The 12,321-nt window shown below is 40.7% G+C and overlaps 1 protein-coding gene across 1 annotated transcript; it reads right to left on the bottom strand.

Moving 5' to 3' along the window:
- Window positions 1-1,738: 1,738 nt before the first annotated feature.
- On the bottom strand, window positions 1,739-9,074 carry LOC118078240 (vomeronasal type-2 receptor 26-like). The gene is made up of 5 exons (XM_060281309.1): window positions 8,913-9,074; window positions 8,056-8,499; window positions 7,021-7,248; window positions 4,531-4,704; window positions 1,739-2,611 (listed from the first exon to the last, which is right to left on the bottom strand). The coding sequence occupies exons 1-5, from the start codon at window positions 9,072-9,074 to the stop codon at window positions 1,739-1,741; spliced, it is 1,881 nt and encodes a 626-aa protein (XP_060137292.1).
- Between the last annotated feature and the right edge of the window lie 3,247 nt (window positions 9,075-12,321).

Genomic DNA, 12,321 nt, shown 5'->3' with positions numbered 1-12,321 from the left:
CCCAAGGTACCACTGTAATAAAACCCACTGATAGGCAGGAATCAATCCACTTCCTAAAAATCCCTTCCTAAGAATATTTTTAGTGTTGAACCCACCCCATCCTTTCCCCGCTTGCCCAATTTGTTACAACTGGGGGCTGGTACACTCTTCCACCTATGTAAGATGTATTGGACATTGTTTGCTATCACACTAACTGCATACTGGAAACAAATACTGGAGAAAGTTCTAATGTTACCAGGAGGTAGGGACACTGGTTCATAGTGTCTAACCACTTTAGAAACAACACATCTGATCTGAGGCAATCTGACATGGTTGAGATGCTCCCTGCCACCAGTGTTCCACTCAGATAAGAAATATAATTCAGTAGACTGAAAGGCTTGTCCGACTAGTGTAAATCAGTAACGTCTAATAGGGTTCCCTCTGGATATTGTTGCACTATGGATACCCCCATCCTTGATAATAATGGTCAGTGGTAGGCTGATGGGAGTTCTAGTCCAACAATTTCTGGAGCGTATTAGAAATGCTATTCCTGGCATAAAGAAAGCTGTGGTATGTAGAGAAAGGTCTCATGCTTTGTGTGACTTTTATCTTTCAGAGTTACTTCAGATCTTAAAGCCTTCTGTGCCTGGAGCACTCCCTAAAGCAAAACCAGTCATTTAATTCATCCTGTGTCTACCCAGGTGTGAGATTCAAGAAGTGTGGAGGTACTAGTTCACCCTATGTGTAGATTATTTTGAAGCTCTCCAGAAATTTTCCTGTGCCTAGACTGATCTGCTTCAACTTATTGAAAGTGATGTTGGATCTTATCCATAGTTTCATTCCTTCACATAGTCCCAATTCATATAAAAGAAATATGTTCCTATGTGAAATAACAAGAACATAAATGATAAGATGATTCCTTCTATTATATATATATATATTTTTTTCAACTTCCTGACGAGGAAAGGTGCAGTGAGACTGTTGTTGTTGTTGTTTAGTCGTTTAGTCGTGTCCGACTCTTCGTGACCCCACGGACCATAGCACGCCAGGCACTCCTGTCTTGCACTGCCTCCCGCAGTTTGGTCAAACTCATGTTCGTAGCTTCGAGAACACTGTCCAACCATCTTGTCCTCTGTCGTCCCCTTCTCCTAGTGCCCTCAATCTTTCCCAACATCAGGGTCTTTTCCAAGGATTCTTCTCTTCTCATGAGGTGGCCAAAGTATTGGAGCCTCAGCTTCACGATCTGTCCTTCCAGGGAGCACTCAGGGCTGATTTCCTTAAGAATGGATAGCTTTGATCTTCTAGCAGTCCATGGGACTCTCAAGAGTCTCCTCCAGCACCATAATTCAAAAGCATCAATTCTTCGGCGATCAGCCTTCTTTATGGTCCACCTCTCACTTCCATACATCACTACTGGGAAAACCATAGCTTTAACTATACGAACCTTTGTCGGCAAGGTGATGTCTCTGCTTTTTAAGATGCTGTCTAGGTTTGTCATTGCTTTTCTCCCAAGAAGCAGGCGTATTTTAATTTCGTGACTGCTGTCACCATCTGCAGTGATCAAGGAGCCCAAGAAAGTAAAATCTCTCACTGCCTCCATTTCTTCCCCTTCTATTTGCCAGGAGGTGATGGGACCAGTGGCCATGATCTTGGTTTTTTTGATGTTTTTTATTTTTTTGATTTTTTTCACCATTAACAGTGAGACTGTTAATGGTCAACAAGTCCAGGTAGCCTAAGACCCAACAAAAACTTCTGTCATTTATATCTTTCTCCGTATCAACTGCTCTCTGTTGTTCAACTCAGGCCTCATCACAATAATGTAGCATTTAGGGGAAAAGATGCAAGCCAGTAATCCAGCACTGGAAGCCAAGATGGAGAAGATCTCCACAGCCACCATGTATTTCCCTCTGGTGCTCAGGTAAGTTGGAATGAAAGAGAGCCAAACACTGCAGAAGACCAGCATGCTGAAGGTGATGAACTTGGCTTCATTGAAACTGTCAGGCAACTTTCTGGCTAAGAATGCCACAGTGAAGCTGACAATGGCCAGGAAACCCATATAGCCCAATACACAGTAGAACATGAGGACTGACCCTTCATTACACAGAAATATAATTCCTTCCCTCACTGAGTGCATGTCAAAATCTGGGAATGGAGGAGAGATTGTCAGCCAGAGTGCACATATCACTACTTGAGTTTTAGAGCAGCAAAGGACTATGGAATAAGCCAGTCTTTTCCCCACCCAGTTCCTCATCCTGGATCCTGGCTTGGTAGCCATGAATGCCAAAACCACTGATATAGTTTTGGCCAAGATGCTAGAGAGGGCCACAGAGAAGATGATGCCAAAAGCAGTTTGTCGGAGAAGGCAGGTCACCTTATTAGGTTTTCCAATGAACAACAAAGAGCAGAGGAAACACAAGAGGAGGGAGGTGAGGAGAATATAGGTGAGGCTTCTGTTGTTGGCTTTGACTATGGCTGTATTCCTGTGCTTAATGAAGATGCCCAACACTAGAGCTGTGATCAGAGACAATAAAAGTGCAGAGGTAGCTGAAACAATGGCCAACGTTTCATCAAAAGCTAAGAAGTTTGGAATCTTAGGAATGCATAGATCCTGGTCTTTGTTTGGATATAGATCCTTTGCACAACTTGCACAATTTTCTACATCTGAAAAGAAGTTAACAAAATATTGAACCAGAATAGTTCCGAATATTAAAATCTGTATCAGCAGCAGTCCGCCAAATATATTTCATCATGCAAATTTTGAAACCTTTCTGCCCAAGATTACTACAAATCCTGCACATAGTCTGGAATCTTTAACAGAAGCAGCATGTTTGTACTAGATGCCTGCTTTTAAATACGAGATGTTCTTCATTCCATATATTAATCAGCAATTACAGTTTGTATAATGAGTGCCATCCCACCAAATCACACTCAAAGCAGTCCCACTGAAATAAATAGACTTAAGTAACTTGTTAACTAATTCGAGGTTTTCCGCTAGGAAGTGGTTTATAAATTTTAAGAAATAAATTGATTTCAGTGGGTCAATTCTCAGTATTACTATTGCCCAGTAGGTTTTAATACTAGAAAATCCTGATCCCTTATTTTTTTTAATCCTGAATAATAGCGGCATTTTTACTGGCCCCCTTGTTAATGACATAAAATCTTTATGTGATGCTCATAGTGATTCTTATGTAATTACTGGTTTGTGTTTGAAATATTAATCCCTACATGTTGTACTAGTTTGGCTGATCAGTGCTGCATAAGTATATATTTTTATATAGAGTAGATTCCCACTTTATCTCCACTTAGACTTTCATAACTTCTCATTCTTGTTCCAAGGAAGATCACAAGCTGAAAGGAAGGACACAACAAGCAACATGGTCTACCATAACTTCTGTCTGGGTGCTCTTCCTTTGTCAATATGTATTGAATCTTGCCCATGTTTTGCATAACACTGTGTCCCATGTGATTCTACTCTCACATGCTTGGGCTGAATGATTTAAAAAAATATCAATTCATTATCCTCCAAGTGGAGGGACGTGGGTGGCACTGTGGGCTAAACCACAGAGCCTAGGGCTTGCTGATCAAAAGGTCGGAGGTTCAAATCCCCGTGACGGGGTGAGCTCCCATTGTTCGGTCCCTGCTCCAGCCAACCTAGCAGTTCGAAAGCACGCCAAAAAGTGCAAGTAGATAAATAGGCATTTCCATGCACTGCTCTGATTCGCCAGAAGCGGCTTAGTCATGCTTTCCATATGACCCAGAAGCTGTGGACAAATGCCGGCTCCCTCAGCCAGTAAAGCGAGATGAGTGCCGCAACCCCAGAGTCATCCGCAACTGGACTTAATGATCAGGGGTCCCTTTACCTTTACCCTCCAAGTATAAGTCCACTTTCTAGTGTATTGAAATGTTCCAAAAAATGTACAAGCATTCCTGTGGCACTTGATATTTTGTCTTGGGCAAGCCTCCTTTTATCATCCTGAACAACTTTAGCAAAACTTGAACTTTCTCTGCTTTATGTCTTCTTTATCCGAGTTCCTCCTCAGTTGCTGGAAACTTCTTAAGTATCATAATTGCTTCTCAGGGTCTCCTTCCTCTTTGACATTTGATCCTAGTAAGACTGTCTCCACTGCATGCATTTCTTTCTCTGGATCATAAGTGTTTTTCAGGATACTTTCTTATACACAAAGCAATTGATTTTTGCAATGTGTCTGATACGTCAGCTAGAAGCTTTTCCATTATGGGATGAATTGAGATTCAGGGTTTATCCAAACTTCCTCTTCTCTCTCAAATACCAGGAATTAAATATACCATCAATGGAAGCTCCTTTTATGGATTCTAAATCACAGGTTCAGCCATTATTACACTATGCTAACTGTGAATTTTTTGTGTTAAAATATTGTATTATATAACGCAATATTTTCCTGAAGATGACTAACAGCAAACATGAAGAAACTGTACCTAAATGAACACTGAGAACAATGTGCAACAACATAATTTTAAATAATGTGCCAAGTTAATTATAACAAATTTGCAAAACAGTCTCTCAAATTTTACTTCAGTAACTTGGGCAATCTGGTCTATCATGAAATAGCTGGTCCTACCCTTCTCGTTTGAGACCATCCCATCTGGACATGGAGCACAATCATAGCAGCAAAATTTCTCTCCTTCTTTCTTTTTCTTCCCATAACCAGGCTGGCAGATGCTATTACATTCTGAAAGGGGTGGTACCTTTCCAAAGATATTGGAAATTTAACATTGAATAAAGTTAAGGGAAGAGTTTAGTATTAAATAGTTTGTAGAATTCTTCTTCCATCTGATATCTATCATGCTTTAAGCAATAGTACACAGGGGGCAAGGGACACTTTTGGCGTTGTGGGTTAAACCACAGAGCCTAGGGCTTGCAGATCAGAAGGTCGGTGGTTTGAATCCCCGTGACGGGGTGAGCTCCCATTGTTCAGTCCCTGCTCCTGCCAACATAGCAGTTCAAAAGCACATCAAAGTGCAAATAGATAAATAGGTACTGTTCCGGCGGGAAGGTAAATGGAATTTCCATGCTCTGCTCTGGTTTTGCCAGAAGCGGCTTAGTCATGCTGGCTACATGACCCGGAAGCTGTCTGCGGACAAATGCCGGCTCCCTCGGCCAGTAAAGCGAGATGGGCGCTGTAACCCCAGAGTCGTTCGCGACTGGATTAATGGCCAGGGGTCCCTTTACACAGGGGGCACATTCCTTCTGTATTCAAACTCAGAAAGATTCAAAGTTCTATACTCAGTGTTACAAATGGATTAAAACTGGATTTGTATTTCATTGAATGTTACAAACTGAAGGCTTGACTTGTAAATATCACATAAAGTAATGACAGGAAACATCTGTTTTCTGCAATACATGTTAGGCCCTGCCAACATTTTGTTGTCATGCCTTATTTCTTTATAACTTTTTATACTGCTCTATCAGGCAATGTCTTCTCTTGGTGGCTTAAAATACAATCAAATATGCAAATATAATCTCAATAAAACAATATTATGTAAAACACAACCTACAACCTATAAATCAGCTTATATCAGCAGCCAGGTGGAACGGAAGGGTTTTCATCCTATTTCTGAAGTGACAAACCCAGATAAACATCTAAGGGGAACTATTTCCATAGACCAAGAGCCACCACAGAAAATATCCTGTCCCTAGTAGCTGTGTATCCCTAGTAGCTGTGTATGTACATAACTCATTTAAAGAGTAGCCCAAAAAGCAGAACTGCCAACAATGATCTTAAGGAGTTGGGCATACATAAAGAGAGTTCTTCAAATGATAGCTTGTCACCAATGAAATATTCACCTTTCATATAATAGTCATGTCTGCAATATGCCCATAAAATATGGCATTCCACTGATATTCAATTTTAATCATGCATTATGTTAATAAATGCTTTTTAAAAAAATTCCAGGCGACTCTCCAAATTGTGTGTGTGTGTGTGGGGGGGCTACATTCTGAGCTCTCCCCTACATAAGCGAAATGCATGTAAGTGGGGAGCACCCTGGAGAGTCGCCATGGGTCATGAGGAAATCCTCCCCAGAGCCCGAAGAATGCACCAGCTGTTAGGTGGGGAGGCTGAGAAGCCTCAACAAAGCCCCACTGTGCCTCTGGCTTTCAAGGAGACTCCTTCCAGAGCCTTAAGAGCAGTACTGCCCTCCCCCCCCCCAAGAGGGTATGAACCGGCACCTCTTTTTGTGTTGTAAAAAGTGTGGCACTTACTGTAACAACTTCAGAATGAGTACTGGCACCTATTTTCCCGGGGGGGGGGGACACTGCCCAGGAGGATGTCCTTTTGGGCTTCGGGGAGAGTCTCCCATAGCTGCCAAGTTATCCCTTTTTTACAGGGATTTTCCCTTATGCTGAATAGGCTTCCTCGCGAGAAAAGGGAAAACCTGGCAGCTATGGTCTCCTCGTGAGCCATGAGGACTTTCCAGCTCTTTCCTGCCATTTCTGGGTCACCCGTACTGCACAGGTATGCAGTCATATGCAAGTAGATCGTGCACAAGTGGGGAGGTGCTTATACTTCATATCATTTTCTGGATGACAGTGAATTCCTGAAGTTGCGTCTCAACCCCCCATTGTTCTGCACAGACATTGAGGTCCAGCTCCGAGGGCCTTCTGGCAGTTCCCTCAATGCGAGAAGTAAGGTTACAGGGAATCAGGCAGAGGGCCTTCTCGGTAGTGGTGCCCGCTCTGTGGAATACCTTCCCATCAGATGTCAATGAAATAAACAACTATCTGACTTTTAGAAAAATAAAAAAAATTCCTTCAGTAGCACCTTAAAGACCAACTAAGTTTTTATTTTGGTATGAGCTTTCGTGTGCAAGTCTTTTAGAAGACATTTGAAGGCAGCCCTGTTTAGGGAAGTTTTTAATGGTAGATGTTTTATTCTGTTTTTAATAACCTGTTGGAAACTGTCCAGAGTGGCTGGGGAATCCCAGCCAGATGGGTGGGGTATTAATAATAATAATAATAATAGTAATAGTAATAATTTGACAGAAAATGCATTTATTATCCACCTGAGTCAAACTTCTGTGCCATTCAATTCTGGCCTCATCAATGGTGAATTCTTTGCCAGGAGGAGCCTGAGGGTCCAGTCTTCCTACTTTGACTCTGACGTAGGATTTATTTGGGAATGTGATCAAATTTGTAATATCAAATCCAGTGGCCAATTCTCCATGTTCATTCAATGTAATTTCATCTCCAGCACTGTTGTTGAATGACATTCCTTGAAGTAATGAGTGGAGCTAGGTGGAAAGTGAAAGAGAATCAAATGGACTAACAAAAATAGGAATTGGTTATTGAAATAGTTTTCCTAGCTGGATTTTACTTAATTTTCTCTTTCAGAGAACCTTTACAATTCACAATGCAAAGTTTCTGACTTTCAGTAGCCGACAAAGGAAGAGAGTGGAAAATCATGAATCAATTTAAATTCAGTTGAAGTTCCTGTCAAAAGAACTTTCAATAAGAACAATGGAGGATAAGGTAGGGTATAAACACTATCATTTTAAGGGAAGGTAAGAATCTGAAAACCATGACAAGAGCTGGGTGCTCATGTTCTGCGTAAATTGTTTTGCTAAAGGAATACTAGTATCACAGAAATGTCAGTACAGAAACATTACCTTCCAGGGTTCCACTTTCTGATAAAATTGCTCCATTTTTCTGAAGTTGGCTTTAGTTGAGGAAGTCATATGTAAGGCTTGTGCCAAAGCATAGACAGCATTATAGATACTGTAGCTATGGCCAGTCATGCTCATTTCAAAAAATGGTGCAGGAAGGCTCTCCAGCAACTCCTCTCCAGTACATTCTCGAATGCCTGCTGACACAGTGGCATTTGAAAGTGAACAACTGAATGCTTGTTCCCAAAAATCATTGATAAAACCATCTCCATCTGCCCAAGAAAGATTTATATTCTTAAGAAATTCTTTGAAATTCTGAAGCTCCTTTGCATGAATTGAGAAGGAGATAGAACCATGGAACATTTGTCTATCAATCTCTGTAATCCTTTGAAAGGTGTACAATGTAAAATCAATTTGGGCTGTCGTAATCCAAACCTTTTCTGGAGATAACATCTTTTTATACCGAGGATTCATTTGTTGAATTATCTTGACTGCTCCTATAACACCTCCCAACCATCGAACAGTTCCACTTTCTCCATATATAATAACTGCTTTGGCCTTGCTCATCATGAAAGTTGGCAAATTATTCAGTAGGTCATTAACCATTTCAAGTACATCACCTGAGAAATATAAATGTTTTTGAACTCTTTCTGTGAATGCTGAACATATTCCATGCTTGGAAAGTATTGGCTCTATGGTCTGCAAGAATGTTTCTCCACCTTTGTCATTTAAAGCAATGAGCCCAATCCATTTCCATCTGAAATGCAGAAGTAACTGGAGAATTCCCTGATACTGAACACCTTCGTTGGGAACCATGCGGTAAAAGGAAGGGAACTTTATCTGATCAATGGCTGCTGGTTCAAATGAACCATATGAAATCTAAAACAACAACCAGACATTTTAGCGTGGAACCAGGAGTCCATAATCCTTACATTTATTATTTTCCCCCTTTACAGTGCACTCCTATAAATTTTCAACAATTTAAGCAAAACTCTGCATTATTTTATAGAGACAGACAGACAGACAGACAGACAGACAGACAGACAGACACACACACACTTTTGCTCACTCATATCACTTGTGCAGCAATTCCCCTTAATTTAATAGAATTCAGCAAGCCATCTTGCCCTTATCATTCACATCTTTGATTATCCATGTTATACCCCCAATCAGTTCCACATAATTCAGCTTTTTCTTTTCCCCATTCAAGTTCCTACTGGAAAGAGAGAAAGAGAGTGAATTGTAGTGAAAGATTAAAAGAAATCCCTCTTATCCCCAGACTCAAATCCTACCTGTGGAATCTTGTAAAGACCTAAGATGTCTGCCAAGTGTGAAGAAATATCAGGCTCAAGTCCTCCGATTACTCCTATGACATTATTCTGAATGCCACATTTGTAGTTTGGGACAAAGTGATATGATTTAAAGAGCAGGTCCAGAGTGGAACGATAGGTCATCCTTGAATCAGTATAGCTGTCGTAGATGTGGAACCCAAGAGTGACATTGGGCAGGATCCTGGGATTATCATTGATCTCATCAACAGCAAACACCAAGGCCAGGATGTGCTGGTAAAACTTGGTCACCACGCTGCAAATAAAGTGGCTGGCTATTTCATGGGACTTTTGAACAGCACACAGAGCGGTTTTGTCTCAATAGTGGTCTACTCTAATCTGAACAATTAAGCTGTCGGAGTATACATATAGGGTACAACCAGCATAGTTGGTCATTAATGAAGCTCTATAACAAAGGAGGAAAATGCATTGTGACTCCATTTTACTGGATTGTGCTTTGATAAGGATAGGCCCGTTTTGAGCAGTCTGTAGCTCAAATCAGATTTTTAATCTCTCAGCAGATACAGACTGTGGAGATATCTATAGAGAATGGATAGATTTTCTTGAATTTCACTTCATGAGTGCTGTCCATTTTGCTCTTTATCACCATTGAGCTTCAGCTACAAATGCCTACTGTAGCATGCTACCGTTTTTTGGAACTATTACCACATTTGGAGAGTTCCTGAACCTGCAAAAACTCCCTCCAGTACTGGACCTCTGAGTGTATCTTTAGAATCCAGCTTTTTATAGGTTGAAACCCCGGGGTAAGTGAACATAAAAGGAACGGGAGAAGCTGCTTCATATTCAGCACACCAAGCTCCGTATTTTCTTTACAAGCTGCCAGCTATTCTCCAGTGTTTCAGAGAAAAGTATTTCCGAATTCCATATTTAAAAAACCAGGGACTGAACCTGGGACCTTTGGCATGCACAGCCTGTGCTGTACTGGTGAGCTATGCTCTGTTCCGTAAAGGAAAAGTGTTATTTTTTTGCTCTCATTCCCAGTTTTTCCTTAGCAAGTCGTTTCATTATACAAATGTGTGTTCCCTTCTAGGATGCTTTAAGCCTCTCATTCTGTTCTACCGTGCATCCCTTTTGCTGGTAACCACATTGCATTGGAGATTTAAAATGAAAAGATAGTATGAAATAATATATGGGTGGGTATTTCCTCACTACATCTTACTGTTTATAGGTTGAAAGCCTAATGATAAACTGTAGGTTGAAGATCATTTAGGAAATGGGCATTTTAAGCCATGTCTCTCTAGGTGCATATATTTCAATGACTCATCAATGATTAACCATCAACTTCCCACCCTGATTTTCGCTGGAAGTCACTGATAATTAGGATATAATATTAGTATGACTCAGAGAAAATGGACAATTAATTAATTAATTAATTATTAAATCCGCTGCCCAATGTTTAGTATGAACAACTCAAACTAGCTAACAGAAACATTATTTTATTATTTTTCAAAACCTAAACAGGATTATTATTTCAATTCAGTACAACTAAGCAAATTCACAACAGCAAAAAACTAGTTGAGTATATACATTTCCACAGGAAAAGATTGACAGCAAGTATCTCAGGCAGAGAAAGTACCAAAGAACCATTTAACCTCAAGGTCCTTTTTGAAGAGGCAGAGAACAAGCTATTAATAATTACAGGTTATGTGTTATAAGGCAGATGAACAATTTTGGAGTCTTATTACATTTTATGCAAGAACCCATTGCACCATTCCAGTACATTTAAAAAGATCCACAGCACATCTTGGTTGAAAATAAAAATGCGCGTACTACAATGCATGAAAAAGAAGAGGCAGATTGGAGTCACCAAGTATTGGGGACAGGTGGGCATTCTACAGATTTGATGCATTTACTGTAAAGTGTTATCTAAAAATGGTACACCATAAATATCCACAGAGTGAAAACAGGAAAATTATCAGGGATTTCTGGAGTACAAAATGCAGAATCAATTAAGGGGTTGGAGTGGCAAAATTAAACTTCGCAGAAAAAAATGTATGAAATTAAACCCATAAGAGGATAATAAAACATTCAACTTTTAAAGGACACAGCAAGTTCGATCTTGTCAAACCAGAATGCACCTTAGATTGCAATTTTAAATAGAGCAGCCAGCACATTTGGCCTCATTTGTTCTCTGATATCATCTGAAATACCTGTGGGGTCCACATGTTGGCCATTTGTGTGTCACCCACAGTTTTTTCCCCATCTCATCACAATATATTTTTAAAACTCTTTTGCTCCCCTTTCCTTCCTTGCACCTCCTAACAAATACAGCAGGCATTTTGGGAGTTACAAGCTGGTGAGTGAGGAAAAAGGCAATGGCCAGAGTCAATAGTTGAACTTGGGGTACACCAGGGGTCAGCAAACGTTTTCAGCAGGGGGCCGGTCCACTGCCCCTCAGACCTTGTGGGGGGCCGGACTATATTTTTTAAAAAAATATGAATGAATTCCTATGCCTCCCAAATAACCCAGAGATGCATTTTAAATAAAAGCACACCTTTCTCTCTGTCTCCCTGTGACCTATTTCCCACCTCCTGCTTTTTCCCATTCCTCTCTCCCTCTCCCTCTTGGCTATCTCACTTTCCCACATGCTTTCTCATCCGTGCCACTCATATGCTATTAAGCTGAGAGCTCCATGAGTCCCATGGGGTAAAAGTTGTCCACTCCTGAAATAAAGAACTATAAAGCTTGAATATGTCTGGAAATTTGGGTGCAGTACAAAAGCTGCCCCATACTCCCCTTACATCATGGAAGCTCTCGTAGGCTATTTATTATAACAAGACCAGAGAGCAATTGGATCACGAAAGGCTAAGTTTCCAAATCTCCAACTGCTAGTCCATCCACCCACCCACCCTGCCAGCCATGCAGAAGCAGGTCTACTTTTGTTTTGACACAGTAATTGAAGCAATTTGCAGACAGCCACACTAATAGGAAGAATTGGTAAAATGAAATCAAGGGACATTTCCTTACGATGGGGTCTTATAGGAGACTTGAGAAGGGTGTCTGTTGAATAAGATTTTGGGGAAAACATAGTGCATATGAGACACCATCCCACCAATGAGGAGATTGCCTAGCTCATACCACTCATGTGGAATATCTACAGGGTTATTATTGGTGAGCTTAACTGTTTGCACTTTGCACACCAAATTTGGGAGCAGCAAAAGCAGCAGCAGCAACATCCTGTAGTTGAACTTCCCTTGGAACACGGGAATTCCTGTTTACAATATTAACTGGTTGATCACTGCAAGAACAGAATGCTGGACTAGGAGGGCCTTTGACCTGATGTGGCAGAGCTGCTATTATGTCGTGATCTTATTACTACAAATTCATAGCTGCCAAGTTTTCCCTTTTCTCG

Source organism: Zootoca vivipara, chromosome 13 (genome assembly GCF_963506605.1).
Source record: "Zootoca vivipara chromosome 13, rZooViv1.1, whole genome shotgun sequence".
NCBI lineage: Eukaryota > Metazoa > Chordata > Lepidosauria > Squamata > Lacertidae > Zootoca > Zootoca vivipara.
The sequence above is the reverse complement of the archived record's forward strand: the minus strand, read 5'-3'. Positions and strand labels throughout refer to the sequence as shown.